Below are 20299 nucleotides of genomic sequence, written 5' to 3'. Positions count from 1 at the left end.
GCAGTCAGACTCTCTCAGTGGATGTTCCTTGCAAGTGTCATTTTGGCAAATATTTGACCCCAGCTGTCAGCCCTCTCCTGCCCTTGGCAGCACCTCCCCTGGTTCTCTGTGTCACTGTAACAGGTGAGTAACTAAGAAAAGAAGCATTTCCTTCTGTCCGTGGACACTTGTTTATAATGGAGTCCAGGGTCCTGGAGCTAGGCTGACAGATGCTCCTCCAGAAGGTTAATGAGATAAAGGTCCCTCCAGCTGGCCCTTAAGCAGAGATTACACCTGAGAGGAAGATAAGCAGATTATTCCAGAAACAGACACTGCCTCCTGTTCTTCATAAATTGGCACCCTCCTAAAGTAAATCAAGAAGGTTATCCTCACTCAGCTTGCATCAATATTTAATTATTTTCCATACTTCTGTCTTTTTTTTTTAATGTGATTTGGGGCTGTTCTGTGATTGTTACCAGGTTTACCAATGCACAAAAGTCAGAATGTATTTGGAAAGTAGGAGGGCTGTTTTTGTTTTTTGGATGTTTCTCCAAGTTCAAGGAACCAAAGGTAAGTTGTTTAAGTATTTCTTTTTAAATCGCTTATATGTAAAATTTATTTACAGAAGTAAACATTCAAAATCAACAAAGTTACCACCGTATCTCAGAAGGCTAGTATATGATGGGCCCTAAATAAATATTGATTGAGTGACTGTCAAAAATTGTTTTTACTTTATTAAATATTTACTACATAATCCTGAGTGCAATTTATGCAACAAAATAGGAGAGATGAATGCATCCTATTTACTTGTATTAGACATTGAATAAAAATTTATATCATTAATATCAATAAAATTAGTAGGTCCATGACAGCAATTATATTTATTCCTAAAATTTGACAAATAAAAATCCAAAAATAAAATTAATATTTTTGTCATTTACAATCAGACAAAAATTTATTTCTTACCTTCTCATAGTTAAATCATAAGTTGCTCTTCCTTAGAAAACAGAGAGTATGCTTTATCTTTAGAGTTTATGATTACAATCAATCAGAACTTGGTGGTTTTTGAAGTTTCACTTTTTTTTTTAAGAACCAGCCTGGTTATTAAAACATGATGTTTTTAAGACATTTGAAATCAATCATGTTCAGTTCTTCTTTAAAGATGACATAGCTTTGGACAATTAACATCCTAATTAAAGCACTAGCTTGAAAATGTCCATCGAAAAGTGCAACAAATTGTCGGTTGCATTTAAAAGTCACAAGATAACTGATTCTGTTAGTTACTTTATATGTAATTCTTAGCGATTGCATTTGGAGGAAAAAATTTCTGGAAAATATTATATAGTAATACTTTATACTTTGCTACATAAATGATAGTGGAGGAAACAAAAGTTTAGTCATCTTCCATTTTAATTGTCAATTACACATAAATGTTTAATTTATAAAAAAAATTAATTACAAATAGTGGTATTTCATTGTATTCTGAACTTAATATGCTATGCAAATCAATTCATGTGTTTCACAAACTTTACCAGGCAAATAAGCCTTGTTTTTTGTTTATTTAATTATTTTTTAATTTTTACATAGTATACCTTCATATATTATAAATTAGCATTTACAATTTCAAATTGCATAATCATATATAGAAAGTTAATTAAAATAATCTCACCAAAAAACTACCATTTGTTATGTACCTATTTCTATGAAATAAATTATTAATATCACAAAATTTAAAATTCTAACATATTATTTGTTTGGGGATTTTCATGCTGTAAGAATCTCAAATCTGTGAATTTCTGTTAATCTTTAATTAGTGAGGTCTACAGTAATTAGAGTGTATTTACTTCAGCCAGACTGGTTTTCCATTTGTAACTAATTAACCATCATGAGTGTATTTACATAGGAAGTGGTTTTAGGAAAGAGAAGAGTTCAGTTTAATACAACTAGCTGTTAAGCACAACAATTGGATATTTAAATTGAAGAATTTAGGGGGTTTTTTTAAAGATTTTATATATTTATTTTTAGAGAGACAGTAAGGGAGGGAGAAAGAGAGGGAGAGAAATGTCACTGTGTGGTTGCCTCTCCAGTGCCCCCCCACTGGGGACCTGACCCACAACCCAGGCATGTGCCCTGACTTGGAATTGAACCAGTGACCCTTTGGTTCACAGGCCCTTTAATCCACTGAGCCACACCAACCAGGGCAAGTTGTTTTTTAAAATTATACATTATTTGAAAAATCAAAGAGATCTGAAAATTACCCACATTCGAACACAGCATATGCTAACTAGCACCTTCCATCCAAACTTCTATCCAAATACTTTATATGCTACCTAGCACCATCATATGTATCCTCAGTCTTTTTAGTGTATGCTTACTAACTGTTGCACGATTGCAATTCTATTGCACACATACTTTTATATTAGGCTTTTTGTACTTCTAGTACATCAGAAGAATGTTCTACATTGCTGTCTAACTTTGGCATGCATTATTTTTTAAGTAGTATAATTTTCCTTTCAGTTAATACTCAACAAAAGAGAAATGTTTCTAATTAATTTGTTATTATGAATAATATTGTAATAAACATCTTGGTGCATAAGCCTCTCTCAGTATTAAAGATTCTTAGCCTAAATTCACTAAGGTAAAATTACTGGGTCTAAGCAATATAAAGTTTTATGGTATTTGATTCATATTCCCAAATTACTTCTCAAAAGGTTTCCTGTGCCCTGAGGTGATATTTTCCCCCATTTGCTTTCCAGAGGGCTTACCAAGTACCCAATGCAGAATACTAAGAGATTCAAAGACCATCATTTCAAAAGGTTTCCTTTAAGCTTTCTACTCAATGTAGTTTTCCCATTGATACATAAAAGTGAAATGGTTTTGATTTTTAAATGTTCATTAAATAAACTTGTGTAGTGCAACAAAATGTACTTCAGTAGTCTAAAAGAACAATTACTTTGTGGAGACACCCAAGCTCCTCTCTTCGGTGCTCAGCATGGGGACACCGCTTGCACCAGAGCTGCACAGCACTGCTGGGTCCTCTGACCTGTCCGTTTCCCGTAAAGAATCACATCTGCTGGCTTGTGACATTCTGGTTTGTGGGGTAAAGAAAAGAGAGAAAACCCACCCTCAGCAAGCCCGAAAGTGGAAATGGTGTTTATTATAGTATGTGCCTTTTGCATTACATTTGGTTATACTAAATGAAACCTTTAACTAAGTTATTATTAGTTCACCAAGATAGGGTAATTATTTTAGTAGCCGTGAAATGTCAAGAAATTTGCATTTGAAGACACTCCATTTCTTCTAACCCTTTACTACTGCAGTACGCTCTCCTTTCATAAAATTACCCAGGAAGTTATTTTCCCTCATTGTGGCTCCTACGCAGAGTGCGGGCCTTCATTTGTGTACCTGAGACAGCTGCCCAGTGACAGTCATGTGAACTTTGCAGCTCCTTTTATTTATCTCCTACAGTTTCTGGACAGTATAATTCAAAAGGTTTAAGGTAGGTTATTTTTGTTCAATTATATCTGAGAGGGTGTCCTTAAAATCAATGCTGTGTAAATTAAAAACACCTTGCATCCAATTGAATCAACCATGGTAGCTTTTATTAGATTATATACTTAAATACTTTGAAAACAAAAAGCGAATGCTGCCTTATGGCCCCTCTGTGCTTGTTTCACTGATCACACCAAAGGACTGTTATATGTGTGAGTTAATTAGGAAGCCATGACATGACCTACTGCCTTCTTGGCCATTTCTGTCAATCATGTGTATGTAGCCGCTTTAAATATCACCTATATTTGCATGCTAATTCTCTCTGGAAATTCAGATCCTCAACCATGTTTGTAGATTTCACGTTGCTTTATAATAGTCCATCTGAGGCCACAGAGTTTGTTTTCTACAATAGTCTCTAGGTTTATATTATTGGAATACAATTCAGTATGGGTCATGACCATAATAAAAGTCCTGACCTTATCACTATGTTGTGGAGTAGCAAACTCTAGGGTGTCTGAGGTCTCAGTTCACACCATCTCTTCTCGCTACGGCATAGGAAAGACACTTCTGCAGTTGTGGGGAGGGAACGGGTTATACCAACCCTTGGAATACCTTAAGGCAGCTTGTTGAAAGGAGAAAGCTTCTGACTACAGCATGAGTTTTAACTTTCCAAAGCAACCACTCTTCAGCAACCACTGGGTATGAGCCCACTAAGAGTAAGAGATGGTGCCCCTGGGATTTCAGTCTCGCAGTGTCAGATGGAACCACTTTAATAACATGGATAGTGTTGCATTTTTTGTTGTGGGTCCAAGGCAACCCACTTGCCAAAGTTTATCCTACTATAAGTCGATAGGTTGACTTGTATAGCCGTGGAAATGAGAATCTATATAAGGAAATGACACTGTCAAGTGTGACGTGCACATGCATTGCTCTAATTATTTATTGAACATGTACTTCCACTGAAGAACCTCTCTTCTGGCCACAGTAAATGTAGAAAAGAATATGAAAGAATGATAGAATAGTGATAAATGCTTCTAAGCATATGGTTATATTCAGTAGATAACTATTATCCCATTTACAGTCAGTTATTCTTGAGGAACCATTGTCTTTCTGTGTACCTTTGTGAAGTCATCTTAATTTCTTCCAACTTGATTCTACATTCAGCCAGCTTTAGTCCCCTCACCCACCTTAGCCAACAGCTATTTTCATAACTGCTTCCCCAGGAGAAGGGATAAAGGAAACTAGACCAAAAGGAATTTTGTGGAGAAAACTCGAGACCCCAAAATTAGTAAAAATGTCAACTTCAGAAATACTTTAACTTCACACAGAAAATAACACATGTAGGGCTAATTTGTCTTTTTTAAGGTTCCCACTTCATTTGTGAATAAATGAGTTACACTTAATTAAGGCCAGCAATGGAATCAAAGGGCACTATTCCTAAGCCACTGTAATTAATTCACACCTGATCAAAATACTTTGCAGAGAGCAGTCATATTGATACCTTTCTTATAAATGTTCAAACAAGTTTTAATTCATCTTTCCTCCTCAGATTTTACTGGTTGGTAGAAAATGTACTCATTGTTGGTCAGGAAACTAAGGCAGAGAATGCTAAGTAATGTTCCTAAAGTCATGTGAGGTGAAAGCTTAGAACAAAAACTAGGACTTAAGCTGGATCTAGTCCTATATTTGAAGTCTATTAATAAGTTCAATATCATATCATGACTGTAGTTAATATGGTTTTTACTAATTCAAGGTCAGCTTTCCCCTGCCAACATCATCAGAGAATTGCTGATTCTGGGCCATGTCTAACATGTATATGCATGACTAATCTTGGAATATCAGGCCATATTTTGCAGCTCCACCCTAAAAATGGAAGTACCGATTCTGTTACTCATTAAGAAAATAGTGTGGCATTTGAACTCCTCAAAGAAGTGGAGTCGTTTATGCATGGTGTCCTTTTGAACACCCACCATTAAAGTCTAAGTTCAGTGGCAAGTGGCTTTTTTAAGATTGTGTTATGCAACTAAAGGCAGAACCTGGCATAATGGATATAATTGGACACAGTGGGAAAGCATCTTCTGAACCAAAACACTGATAACACACTGGAATTGTATCTTCAAGTTAGCAATACATTCAGACTTGAAATAAACAACTCTGAAACACCCCTTTTTAATAATTTCTCTTCCTTCCTTCCATGGAATGTGATTTTTACTCTCATCAAACCAACCCAGCCCCTCAGCCCCTCTTACTTTCTCCATTTCTTCAGTCCATCCAAATCTCAGTGTCCTACACACTAATCATGGGTCCTGGGGTCCTTTCCTGAACCTCCCTCAACATTCTTCTTGTTCGTGAAATGAAAACTTACTCCTTGAAATTCTGCCCCATTTGCTTGGTTATTCTATTCTGGGTATACTTAGCCTTCACTGTTTTCACTTTCATTCCCGAGCTTCCACGTGTTATTGGAGAATCCCAAATAAACAGAGTGCTTCCATGAAGCAAATTCATGTGCTGTAAACTTAATTGGACCCTCCAAGCTATTCCACAGTGATTCCCATCTCTGATTCCCTAATAGTCTCCCAGTCTCATAGTCTTCCAAACTTTCCCTCTCTCCTCAAGTCTGCAGTCTAATTCTCCCTCAGTCACGTAATAGCACAGCCAAGAGCCAAGACTTCAAGGTTATTGTAGGACTGCATTCGACACAGAACAGTTCTGTCACTTGCTAGTTATGCAACCTTGGCAAATTGTTCAGTCCCATATGTATATCCATCTTACAATTTTTTGTCTATAAAATGAGAATAGCAGCAGTGTCTGTCTCATAGGGCAGTAATGAAGATAAGTGAAATAATGCTTATGAAGCCCTTCGTGAGGAATCCTCTACAAAATTGCTCAATAAATGTTAGCTCCTAAGATTACTATGATGACTACCACCATTACCATTACCACCACCTCCTACATACTGAAAAGACTGAAGTCATCTGATTTAATTTGACATCTCTTCTTTCTACTTCAAAGTTTCTCTGAATCTTTAACCAAACTCTTCACATTCTCTCTTGTTTCAGGGAGAATAAGATTTCATATTTTTGCTAATGTTGTTGCTATCTGCCTATGACTTTAGCTCCATTTACAACCAGTTTCACAACACAGTCTTCTGCCAGTTTCCTTTTTCATTGACTTGATTTTTCTAACCTAAAGATTTCAATGAAACTTTCCTCAACATTGGTAAAAACACCAGTGCTGGGGCTCCTGCATTAAAGATTCTGATTTAATTTATCTGGTATGGGATAATGGTTAAAGTCGTGCAGGTGATTCTTCTCTGCTGCTAGGCTTGAGAAGCATGATCTATGCCATAAATTCTATGGTATTATTCTTCTGTAGAGATATGATATATGGGTCAACAGGGGATTTTTTAGTCTCCATTTTTTAGGAAATTATATCATAAATATATTTCCAGTCTGAAATATTATTTAGGAATCTCATTCTTTAGTAGGGCTTCTAGAATGATTTGTATAATCATTCTACTCATTGTATTGTTTCATTTTTTAACCACTTTACATAAAACAGCACTGATTATATTAGGGCATAGGTAGGTTATGGGAATATGTATTTTGAAAAAACCTATGCAGAATGCACTACTGTACACCAGTAAAAGACAAGTGCCTCCTGCAGACAGGGACCGTGTCTATTTGTTCTCCTGGGTACCATCAACACCCCTTCTCCGGCAAACACCACTCTGCTTCCCACATTCTGTCTCACTTCATGCTGTCATCTTTCATTCCCAAAGTCAGGAATTTTGGTATCATTGAAGACATCTTCCTCTCCTTTGTATCTAATTTGTTACCAAATCTTATCAAATGGTGTGCTAATATTTAGCAACTATCTCTCTCCAAGGGGTAAAAATTCTTAACCATAGCATTTGCCAATAGGCATATGCAAATGAATGGTCCTTCCATGGCCACTTTCAAACTACCAGCATGACATCATCTATTGTGGATGTGCACAGTCAGTCCTCAGGAGCCAATGTAAAACTGTTTAAGCACACAACTGCATTATCAATTTTAGTATACAGAGGCTTCTTTAACCTAGCTTCACCTCCTTACCCTCACTCCCTGGGACCACAGATGACAATCTTCCCTCAGGTTCTGACCTCTGACTTCTCCATTTCCTAAACCTATGAGAACTAGTCAGTCCATGGCAAATTCTGTCAATATTATGTCAGGAGTATCCTTGTATTTCTCCAGCTTTAACTAGCTTTGTACATCATATTCCCCTGCTTAAAAAAGAGAAAAGGAAAGAAAAGAACTTCCACAGGCTCCTTATGTCTTTAGAATAAAGTCCAACAATTTCATTTGAGGGTTCTTACGATCTGGCTGCTACCATCCTCTCCAGCCTTACTGCTTGAATCCCTGCCATAGGCTACACTCATTGTTTTCTGTAAATCACCTTACTTGGGGAATACACATTGAGTGTACAAAACAGTTCAGTGGCATTTAGAGAAGAATAATAGCTTGTTTACTTCCCAGATTAAGTAATAAGACATCAGTGGTATCTTAGAAGACCCGGTCTGCTCTGCCAGGATCTCTTTCCCTTTGTTCCTTGTCAAAGGTAGCTACCATCATAAATTTTGTGTTAATTATGTCATTGCTTGCCTTTACTGTCTCCACCTAGAGATGTATTCTCTAAATAATGCATTTCTTTGTTTTCCTTGTGGTTTTCATTTAAATAATGCCATGCTGTATGGGTTCTCTTATGACTTAGTTCTTTGGCTCAACATTATGTATTTAAGATTTATGCACACTGTTGCATATTAGCAGATCCCGAGGCACAAGTTTACCTGTTACTCTTCATTAAGGAGTGCAGTTTCAGGGAATGAAGAGGACAAGAAAATGAGGAGTGAGGCAGTGAACAGGAGAGAACCAACAGAATGATGCTTTACCAAACTGGTCACCACTTTGTATCAAGTGCAACCACTTGTTGGTCTCAAGACCAACCATCTTCAAAGATCACAGGACCTCCAAGTAGTCTACATGGTGAGAGCCTGGAGGTACATGGAGAAGAATTCATAAGAGATCTCTTCAAAGGCTTGCCTCGCAGGACAGTAACTCTCCTGCACTTTTAGTGTGCTCGTCTATTGACAGTGGATGTGTCCTGATGCTTCTCATGTCTCTGCCGTGATGGAAAATCCTGGGGCAAGAGAAAAGAAACACCATGACAGGCCGTGAGGCAAGGAGCCGTGGGCTTACGTCTCCTGTAGTGGTCAGAACTTATGAAGAGCTACTTGGAGAGAGGTGAGGGCCTAACATGGTTCATGAGAGGCATCTGAGACATACAACAGCCTAGTACAGATACACCACAACATATTCATTCTTCTTGTGATGGACTTTGCCTTGACAGACAACAGTGGTACAAACACCCTCACGTGTGTCCCCTGGTGCTCACCACACCACGTAGGAGTTTCTCCAAAGTCTAGGTTGGCGCCTCTCTCTCCCCTGTGTAGGAGAGAAACTGGATGCCATGAGGTACAGATATTTTCAATTTCACCAGATGACATCAAGCTGTTTTCCTAAGTGTATTTGCCACTTTGAGTGAGAGTTCCTTTTGCTCCAAATCCTCATCCACATTTAATAGTGCCTGACTTTTTCTTTTTCTTTTTTTTTGCCAGTGTTCAGGGAGGTGAAATTGTATCCTAGTGTGATTTTAATTTGTATTTCTCTGATCACTGATGAGGTTGAATATCTTTTCATATATTTTGGGTCTTCTTTGTTTCCTCTTCCAGAAAATGCTTAAACAAGTGTCTTGTCCCCTTTCTATTGTGGTGCATGTCTTTCTTACTGCTTTAGAAGATCTTTAAAAGCTGTGGATGTCTATTCTTTTGCAGTTTTTGCAAACCTTGCAAATGTCTTCTCCAACTTTGTAGCTTATTATTTTCTCTCTTAATGATAACCTCTGAAGAATATTCTTAATTTTAATATACAATAGTTGAATTTTCAGTCTCTAATTTCATGTTTGTAGGGGTTTTTGCCTTACTTTAAAAATCCTTTTCTGTCTCAAAGTCATGAAAATACTCTATATTGTCTTGTAAAAGTTGTATAGTTTTACCTTTTATATTTAAGCCGCTGGTATTTATCGTATGTGTACATACATGTGTGTAAAGCAAAAAAACAAATTTTTTTATTTTTTAAAGATTTTTTAAAATTTTCTTAAGATTTTATTTATTTATCTTTAGAGGGGAAGGGAAGGAGAGAAATATCAATGTATGGTTGCCTCTCATGAGTCCCCAGCTGGGAACTGGCCTGCAACCCAGGCATGTGCCCTGACTGGGAATGGAACCCCGATCGTGTGGTTCTCAGGCCCATGCTCAATCCACTGAGCTACACCAGCCGGGGCAGAAAAACAATTTTTGATATGGATAATCAATTGTTTCGGCACCATCCACTGGGTAGTTTATCCTTTTCTCTGTGCTCTGCTTCATGATACTCCTTCTGTCATGAACATGGAATTGTCCATTTTGCTGTCCATGGGCCAATGCCATTGCTTTAATTATTACAAATTTATAATAATCTTGATACCTTGCAACCATGTTTCCATCGCTCTGTTCTCTTTGTACAGCAGTGTCTAAGCTATTCTTGACCCTCAACTCTTCCATAATACATTCTAATATTAACTCAACAAGTTACACAAAATACCTTATTGAAGTTGGCTTAGAACTGTATTGAATCTATAGATCAATTTGGGGAGAAATGATACCTTTATAATGTTAAGTCTTTCTAAGAGCATGAAATATCTTTCTTTTTATTGGTACCTTACAATAAAGTTGCATAATTAATTTAATAAAGGGCTTTCACATGTTGGAGTTGTCTCTACCTCCTTTACATTAACTGTGATCATGTACATGGCATTCTTATTACATTTTCTATGTAGAAAAGTAACTGGATTTATATCCCATGCTTTGCTGAACTATCTTAATTCTGACAACTTACCAGCAATTCTATGAGATTTTCTACTTAAAAATTATATCAATTGTGAATAAAGAAAATTTGAGTTCTTTCTCTTCTGTGTTTAGATCTTTTATTTCTTTATATTTTCTTACTGCCCTTCATGGGCCATCCAAGGATAATGTTAAAGAGAAATGGTAGTTTCATGCACCCTTAACTTGATACTGACCTTGAAGGTGATACTTACATAATTCACCATTAAGTATGATGCTTGTTTTAGATTGGGGGTTTATTTTGTTTTTGTAAGTGCCCTCTATCGGGTTTTTTTTTTTGAAGTTACTCTCTATTTCTAAGAGTTCTAATCATGAATAAATATAAAATTTATTGGATACTTCTATATCTACTGAGATTACCAAATGGCTCTTCCATTTTAACTCACTAATGTGAATAAATTAATCAATTTTCAAATATTAAACCAACTCTACATTCCTGACATAAATCCAATTTGGTCATCCTTTTTTACATACTACTAAATTCTACTTGCTAACATTTTATTTCAAATTATTACATCCATATTCATAAGTGATATTGAAGCCTGATTTTTTTTCATACTTTCCTTGTCAGGTTTTATAAGAGTTTGTATAAAAATAGAATTTGTTTTCTTTGAATATGTGATAGAACTCTCAGGTGAAGCTAGAGAATTATATTTAGGAAAAAATATTTGACACTAACTCATATTTTTAAGTATGTAATAATAATTAGACTTTCCAGCTTTTATATTGTTTGGATAAAAATTTTTTCTATAATTTATTCATATGTGTTTTATTAAAATTTTCAAATTAATTATAAAAATATTATTTATAATGTCCCCTTATGATGTTTTGCATGTCTGTAGAAAGTATAATGATGTCCTCCTTTTTTTTTATGTCTTCCTGTTTCAATCTTGACAGTGGTTAATTGTGTCTTCTCTTTCTTACTTATTCTTGTTGTATTCTTGTTGTTTGTCTTTGTTATTAGTATTTTCAAAAGAAAGATTGTTGGCCTTTATCCTACCTTTTCTTCTCTTTAGTGCTATCTTCTCTTTCATATTGTATTAATCTCTAGTCTTATCTCTATTTTTCTTGTATTCTTTAAATTTATTTTTTACTTTTGCTAATGTCTTGAGATAGACGCTTAGCTTATTAATATTTAGCTTTCTTTCTTAAAATAGGCTTTTTAATGGGATAAATTTACATTGTAAGTCCAGATTTAGCTGTATCCCACAAGTTTTATTATGCATTATTTTTATTATTTGATAAAGTAATTTCTGATATCCAGCATGTTTTCTTCATTGATTTATGGGTTAATTTAAGGTGTTTTTCAAAAATTCCAAACATATGGTGTTTTCCAGGTTTTTAATTTATGTTTTTTTTTCTTTTTATTGAATTTATTGGTGTGACACTGGTTAACAAAATTTTACAAGTTTCAGGGACACAATTCTACAACACTTTATCTGTATACTGTATTGTGTGTTCACTGCCCTGAGTCAAGCATTTGTATACATCACTGTGTGTTTGGGGCTTCTTTGGATAAATTCCCAGAAGTGGAATAGTGGAATCATAAAGCAACTCCATTTTTAATCCATTTTTCTAAGGTAACTCCATACCGTTTTCCACAGTGGCTGCCCCAGTCTACACTCCTACCAACAGAGCACTACAAGTTCCTTTTTTTCCTCATTTTCACCAACACTTATTGTTTGTTAATGTACTAATGATACCCACTCTGATAGGCATGAGGTGATATCTCACTGTGGTCTTAATTTGCATTTCTCTGATGATTAGTGACAATTAGCATCTTTCCATGTGTCTATTGGCCATCTGCATGTCCTCTTTGGAGAAGCATCTGTTCAGGTTCTTTTTTCCATTGTTTAATTAGATTGCTTGTCTTTTTGGTGTTAAGTTTTATATGTTCTTTATAAATTTGGGGTATTAACCCCTTATCATATGTATCATTGGTGAATATGTTCTCCCATTCTGTGAGTTGTCTTATATCGTTGATGGTTTCTTTCACTGTGCAAAAACTTTTCAGTGTAATGTAGTCCCATTTGGTAATTTTTTTTGTTTTGTTTTCCTTGCCTGAAGAGATATGGCAGGAAAAAAATATTACTATGAGAAATGTCCAAGATTTTACTGCCTATGTTTTCTTCTAGAATTTTTATGGTTCCAAGTTCAACATTTAAGTCTTTTATTAATTTAACCTTAATTTTATTTTTTCCATTACCCTTTAGTCCCTATATACACCCCTTCCCAAGCAAGCACCACACTATAAGTCTTTAATCCATTTTGAGTTTATTTTTGCATGTGATATAAGATGGTCAGTCTAGTTTCATGTTTTTGCACACATCTGTTCAATATTCCCAACACCATTTATCAAATGGGCTATCTTTATCCCATTCTATGTTTTTGCCTCCTTTTTCAAATATGAATTGACTAAAAGGCATGGGTTTATTTCTGGGCTTCCAGTTGTTTTTTAAAATTGCTTTTTAGCTTATTTCCCTGTTACTGTGAGAATATAATGTACAGGCATTTTAGTCCAGTAGATATAGGTCTGTCCAGAAGATATCCATCCAGTCATGTAATATGAAAAATAGAGACATTATGGAGGAGATACAGGAAACATTGTACAAAGGACAGTAACACCTTAGTCCCCTTCAAAGTAGAAACCTTGAAACCTCACACAGTTCTCCCAATTGCCATCAGCTGCCCCATCGTATTTTCCTGAATCTCAGTGACTGTCTGAAATCTCTTCCCTTTCAAAAGTGGTTTTAGTTTTGGAAAAAGCCAGAAGTCTTAGGGTGCTAAGTCTGGGCTGTAGGGGGGCTGAGTCACCTGGGTGATTTGATGTTTCACCAAAAAACTCTATGTTAGACATGGTACATGAGCAGGCGTGTTGTTCTAATGAAGCTGCCAATCACCAGTTGCACATAGCTGTGGCCTTCTGAATCATCTCAATAGTTTCTGCAGAGGAATGTTCAAGCTTAATGCAAAATTGGATGCAGAATCATTGCTTAGCTCACTCAGTCATTTTGAATGTGATGTCCACACAGTCCACATGCTCACTCAATGGCATCTACTGCCCCCACTGATTGCTATATTGAAGTTGTCATTGTTCATACACGTGCATTCCAGTCCACTCTTCTTGGCTGCCCGGTTATATCTGTGTCATGCAAACCATTCTTGTTATACTAATGATGGTTGGACTTTTTCCATACAGACCTCACATAGTCATTCTTTTTCCCCATGCTTAAAAGTAAGTATATATTTCATATTTAATATAAACATATCTTTTCATTTTATAATATTCCATATATTCATTAGCATGAGTTCAATTATGTTTCAATAGTCTTCACTGATTTTTATCTGCTTGTTCTATTAATTACAAAGAAAGATTTCTTAAAATCTACCTGCTATAATTGTTGACTTTATTGTTCTGTCAACATTTCTTTTATTTTATATATTTTGAGGTTTATTTTTAAGTACATGAAATTATAACTTGTCACATCTTTCTGGTAACTTTTATTTTTATCATTATGATATTACTGTCTTCTTTGTAATGTGTTCTGAGAAATAAGGAATTTATCTACTTGGGTGCTGGAATTGGCCCATATTAACTTTCAGGGCTCCCTTACACAATTTCTTCTCAACTCAGTGTTCAATAATATCACATTAGTGGCTCAAAATCAGCCAGGGAGGAATATTAACACATGGAAATTGCAAATGCTACAAAATAAGCCTTCTCATCCATTCCCAAGAGTTGGTTATTAAACATTTACCAGCAGACTTCTGACTTTATTTTATAGTAAGATACTATATTAATTTTCCTTTGATTAGTATTTGCATATTATAACTTTTTCCATCTTTTTCTTTAAAGATTTTATTTATTTATCTTTAGAGGGGAAGGGAAGGAGAGAGGGAGAGAAACATCAATGTGTGGTTGCCTCTCGTGTATCCGTTGCTGGAAACTGGCCTGCAACCCAGACATGTGCCCTGACTTGGAATCAAACTGTGGTTGTTTGGTTTGCAGGCCTGTGCTCAATCCACTGAGCCACACCAGCCAGGGCTTTCTCCATCTTTTTAATTCACCTCTATATCTTTCTATTTAGATGTATTTATTAAAACAACATGTAGTGGGATCTTTTTTCAGTGCAGTCTGACAATCTTTGTCTTTTAATAACGGTATTTTGTTTGTTTTTAATATGCCCCAATTATTGCACAGGACATGCCTATACTATTAAATTATTCATTGTTTACCAGATATTTACATTTAACTGAAGGTTCTATAGTTTATTTGCTATATCAGGCAATCCTATCTCCTTCTCATCCCTAGCCCTAAACCTCAGAGTAAATACAAAGGTACCAAATCGTAATAACAGCTACCAATGTGCCAGGTCTTCCACGAAATTCATGACATCTACTTTTCTCATTTAGTCTTTAAAACAAAACAAAATGAAACTATATCACATGTAAACTTTAATGTATAATTATGGTGTCAGAATTATTGTTATGCCCTTTTTTTAGGTTAGAAATCTGAGGCATATAGAAATTACTTGCCAAGTTCAGGAAGTGGCTTTAGAAGGCAGAGCTGTCTTAGTGTAACTTCAGACCCACAGGTCCTCAAAGTGAAGTTTAACTTTCTTCTCTGCATGAACTGAGATAGGTCCTTAAGCATCAGAAAGTTTAACAGGCAGAGATTTACAGGAGTTTCTGTGTAAACTGCCCCACTTCTGCTGTAGTTAAAATGCCATTAAGTAGTCCTTAAGTAGTTAAAATGCCATTCATTGTGGCAATTTTGCACCAATGCTATACATGTCTTTCTCTTTACTCAGAAATCTCAGCACATTCCAAGATCAGGTTCACATGAGAGCACTAAAACTACAGAGTAGTGTATTTCATGGTTTATAATATTAGAATCACAGGCAGCCAAAAGATTCAAAAAGTAAAGATGCTGGGCTAAATTAGAGCTGATTCTGATATGAGTACTTAAGACTCTAATAAGATAAATGTGCCCCAAATATACAGCACCTCTGGGAATTATAGGGGTGTTATAGGAATTATAGCCCATGTTTCCTCCTGTAACCCAGCACAGCTGGAACCAGGAGGAACAGGGCACATATCATTAATGTGTGCCATAAGCAAATCCACACTCCTGTCCCCTGGTATTTCCTTAGTGTACCCCCAGCTTCTGAAGTTAGCTTCCTCCTAAGTTGGGGGGAAAATGATAGGCTCTTGGTAGGTCTCTGAATTCCTGCTACTTGTCCCTGCACCCACATCCAAATGGATCACGAACTGAATCTGCCTCTGGCTTGTGCATGACCTGGTACTGTTCCAGCACAACCCTCTGGTGTCTACACCATTCCACCTTTATGTCAAGCCAGGCTATAAAAATGCCCTGCCAATTATAACACCCATACATTTGTGAGGTTCAACTACAACCCATCATCCACCTATTTCAGAGTTACTTGTAAAATTCCATTCTGAATCTCTTATCTATAACCTGAATATTCATATAAACTCACATTCTGAAATATACAGAGATGGTGCAAAAAAACATACGACATGGGTAAAAATTAAGAAGCAGAAGCAATGAAAAAAATTTGTAGAATTTAAGTTAATGTAAGGATGAGATGATTAAAAGATTTTTGCTGGGGTACTGGGTTGAAGAAATGATCTTAACTATTGATGGTAGAATTTCTATTAAAGGGGAAAGTGTCCTTATTTTGGAAAATCATTTGTGTAATACACTGGGGTGAAATATGAGAACTTGGAGGCAGCAAAGGGATGTTGGGGTGGTGGAACATTAGGAATAAACAGGGATTTGGGGGAAAGAGAGCCACAAGTAGAGGAGAACAGAGGTGTGGTTGAGCAACATAGAGGCCAAAAGACATTTAAGAATAGGCTTTCTTAATGCTCACTTTTTAAGTTTCATGTTGCACATTATACATCTCCTTTGTGCTCACAAAGACAGTTAATAGTCTGCTGGATACCTCAAGGCTTCATTTAATTGACAAAACCATCCTTTCTTCACACACCTGAGCCATACGAATGTATAAGAATAAAAATGTGTGTGTCTGACATCTGTTCTTAACCCATACAAATATACTTCTAAGATATTAAAAAGTTAATCAAAACATCAGTATAAACATCATGTCTGGGGCCTTTATAGAATTAAAGAATATTTACCAAAAAAAGTGGCTTGATGGGGTTGGTCCTACATGTAAGCAGAGAAGGTAGCTGCCCAGCCAGGACACTGTGAGGTGGCTGAACAGTCTGGCTGCTGGAGAAAGCACTGGTGTCTCTTCGTCAACTCCTGAAAGCAAAGTTCAGCGAAGCAGGCTGGCAACTTGAACGTAATTGTTCTCATTCTGTTTCACATCCTGTTTTCTTCAAACTGACCTCAGCACTAAGCCAACCCGACTCACCATTTTTTTCCTAAGTAATATACTTTACAGTTAATCACAGCTTATAGAAATATCCTACTCTTCTAACTTTCAAGACTGGCTTATTTATGGAAGAAAGGATTTTGCTGATTTTGCTTATGTATTCATGTGAAAAGCATTTACAATCCTTAACGTTTTAAACTTTTCTGCTAAAATTCTCAAGTAAATTTAGTATTCCGTGAAGAAGCAATGGTTTTGCTCCTGTGGTTTCTCACAGCCCCTGACCCAGCACTGCAGACCTCAAGGGCATGTGAGTCCAGGGCGTTCCCGTGGCCCTGGAATTGCCGAAGGGGCAGCACCTCTGGAACTGATGGTTGGCAGTGAGTGGACTTCAGCCACTAGGCTGCACTATGACCGTGTATGAGACCTTCGAGACACCCCACGGCAAGCGCTTCACTCTTGCTTCTCTTATTTCTCAAGACAGAGACCACTTACCTTTGAGAACAATCCTCCCCTTCACAATATACCCTCCCCTGTCTCCCCACCAAGAGGATGGAAGTTAGCGTGCACTTCTGTTCTGGGTACAGGGAAAGACGAGGCCCTGCTCATGTCCTATGTCTCCACTCCCTGACACTTACCAGTCCCGGAGAGCTCCCCACTGCACTCTCTCAGAGGGCCACTGGCTGTCGTCACAAGAGAGACAAGACCCTTCCTGTTTTCTACATCACTCTTCAACTCAGTATTGTTTCTACCCACTCAGCAACCTGCATATGCCATCGGCAAAATTTCTTAGCATCTTACCTATTAATTTGGTTCTTCCTCTTTTTTTTAATGGTGCAGAGAGGTTGAAGCAGGACTTAATACATATGTAGAGAGCAAGAATAGAAAATAAGAGTTAGCACTTCTATTTCTTGTAACGGTTTTCCAAGGTTTCAGCCCTCTCCTTTCTGATATATCAAGTTACTAATGGCTAAATTTTTGTAATGAGAAGAAAGATAATGCAACTGCTCTAATTATTTGAGAAAAGGGAACCCGGATTTTCACCCTCAGGACAGAGTGGTGGTGCTGAGGAAATGCCATTGGGCATGTAAGGAAAGCTGCAAATGCATCCACATTTCAACAGCTTCCGAGAGGGCAATGGTACAGCAGCCCCCCCAGGCATCATGGGTCACCCAGCAGTCTGCATGCTAACCATTGGGAGAGATTATTCTCTTCATATTCTATGAAAGAAAATCACTGGGAGTTTCCTTCATTTCTGTGACCCTCTTGTCTATCATTTATTCCAACATACTTTCACTGGAGTGGGCATCGTGTGAGGTTATTGGGAACTGCACGTAGGAAGCTCTTATGTTCATATAGAAAACAGTGAGCTTAAAACTCTGTGCAGTTTTCTGGGACAGCATTAAATACAGTACTCAGATTATCTCCAAAATTTTTGAGGCTATATTCAGATATGCTAAGCATGATATGCTAAGCATGATGTACATTTAGTCACCCTTGCTCTGGGAAGAAAAATTTTCAGGTGTGTAATTGAGCATTTCTACCAATGTGGGGGTGGAACAGATATAAAAAAAAATCACAAATAGGCTGAGCATTTGCATAAAGTCACAACCACTCACTCTTTTGGGGGTAAGGTTGGGAAGTTTAAAGGTTAAATTATTATTTTTTAAAACTTTCATTTATTGATTTGGCCCTGAAATGTTATCCACTTTCTCTCTACAGAGGTCTGTTTTTCAAAGAGATTTTTTGTTCTATAGGAATTCCAGTAACTTTTCTCTCTACTGTTAATTTGCTCATTAAGACCTTACAGCCTTCTCCCTTGGGGAAAAATAATGGGTTCGCTAAGTGCTTATATACCAGTGGCTGTTGCTTTCATAACAGTGCTTCCGTGAATGCCCCGTGCTCCTTTTCCTGTTGTCTGTTACTGTTGCTCTGTGCGTGCAGTAATCCTATATTGTAAGCCTGCAGAGATGGATGGCTGGAAAATATTACTCTAGAAGAAAGAGCTAGTGAGGAATGGTCCAAACTGGTGAGCAAGGATCCGCTTTAATATGTAAGCAGCCCAGAAACTCATTCTTGGGCACAGCTGAGACCTGAAACTTTGTAAGAAACCTATGACTGGAGGCTAACTTTGATGCAGAAACAATGAAAATATACTCTTTAGTGACAGGACAGGGAGATGGTGTGGCCTGTAATGGCTTCCAGGATATCAGTCAACATCAAGGCCACACAGCTAACAGCCTAGAACCTAAAGTGGAAAAGATGCTTTTGATCACAGGATTATCCTTCATATTAGCTAGTGGACATGCTTAAGCAATGCTTAGGCAGCCTGACTTTAAAACAATAAATGAAGGGTCAAAGGCCCTACTGGGGGCCTTTCAGAGCTGCCATTCCACCCTTGGCCAGATTTAACTTTTTCTTATGATAAAGTAACGTTTGAATTCACTAGTTGAATCCAGTCATTTCATTAATTTCCCTTTCTCTATAGCTGGGAAGTTCTAAACTTATTATAGCTGTACCGGGTTGCAGGATCTGGGTCAGCCCCAGGATACAGTGGCTAAAGAACTTTAATTTAAACCCCAAATTCAAACCTTTAGGGTTGACCACTTTCCTCTGCCTGATGCAAGCTGCCCTGCCCATGGGTACGCAATCCTTCTTCCTGCCCACCTAAATATTTTCCATCTGTCCAGCCTTTCATGACAACCTCCCAGACCAATGGGAGTCCATCCCACTGTCTCAGCCCTACCTCAAAAGGTCTGTTTAGCTGCAGAGTCACCACCCTCACTACCACACCCATCAACAAATGTCAGTACTCAACATGTACGATTCCAAACCCCAAAAAGGGATTATTGGAGATGTTTTGTCCAACATTAAGTTTTCAGTGTATTATGTGTTAGATAGCGACACCTTCTGGTGAAGCTTCACATTATCATGTTGACTACGGGCTCCGTGAGCACATTGCAATCAAAATAAAAAAGAATGAAGCAAAAAAGAGGGGAGGATAAAGAGAAGAAAATGTTGGTAGCTTTTCCTCTGCTAGCAGAAGAATCCTCACACATATAGGAGCTTTGCTTTAGGAAAGGATAAAAAGACAGATCTTTCAAAGAGTTTTTGCTGGATAGATAGAAAAATGGGCCAGTAGCTGGAAGGGAAGTGGTATCAAGAGAGAATCTCTTAAACAGAAGAGGAAAATAGCAGCACTTTGGTAGGCTGATAGGAATAACCCCGTAGAGAGAGGAAGGATAATGGTGCAGGTGACTGAAAGGGGAGTTTCAGGAAGAACGTCCTCGAAAGGTGAGAAGGCCAGGATCCAGTGCAGGAGGAAAAGAATTGGCCTCACGTGGGAGCACAGACTGCCTGTCACATAGTAGGAGGAGGGAAAGCAGAGCATCTGAGCATGGATGCAGCCAGCGAGCAGATGCAATACTGGAAACTGGTAAAGTTCTCTTCTGGCTCCTCTTGTCCTTAATAAAATTTGAGG

The 20299-nt window shown here is 37.2% G+C and overlaps 1 protein-coding gene across 2 annotated transcripts in view; it reads left to right on the top strand.

The window, feature by feature from the left end:
- The first annotated feature begins 311 nt into the window (after positions 1 to 311).
- IMPG1 (interphotoreceptor matrix proteoglycan 1) overlaps positions 312 to 20299 on the top strand; it is a 118335-nt gene continuing 98347 nt past the window's right edge. For both annotated transcript variants that reach the window (XM_037132991.2, XM_053663918.1), the window contains exon 1: positions 312 to 549. In XM_037132991.2, the coding sequence (XP_036988886.2) occupies positions 483 to 549 (67 nt within the window). In that variant the 5' untranslated portion in view covers positions 312 to 482. The remainder of the gene's footprint in view (positions 550 to 20299) is intronic.

The sequence above is a fragment of the Artibeus jamaicensis genome, unplaced genomic scaffold, assembly GCF_021234435.1.
Source record: "Artibeus jamaicensis isolate MK-2021 breed Jamaican fruit bat unplaced genomic scaffold, CSHL_Jam_final contig_1127, whole genome shotgun sequence".
In the NCBI taxonomy this organism is placed as follows: Eukaryota; Metazoa; Chordata; class Mammalia; order Chiroptera; family Phyllostomidae; genus Artibeus; species Artibeus jamaicensis.
Note: the sequence above shows the minus strand (reverse complement) of the source record. Positions and strands in the feature narration are given on the sequence as shown.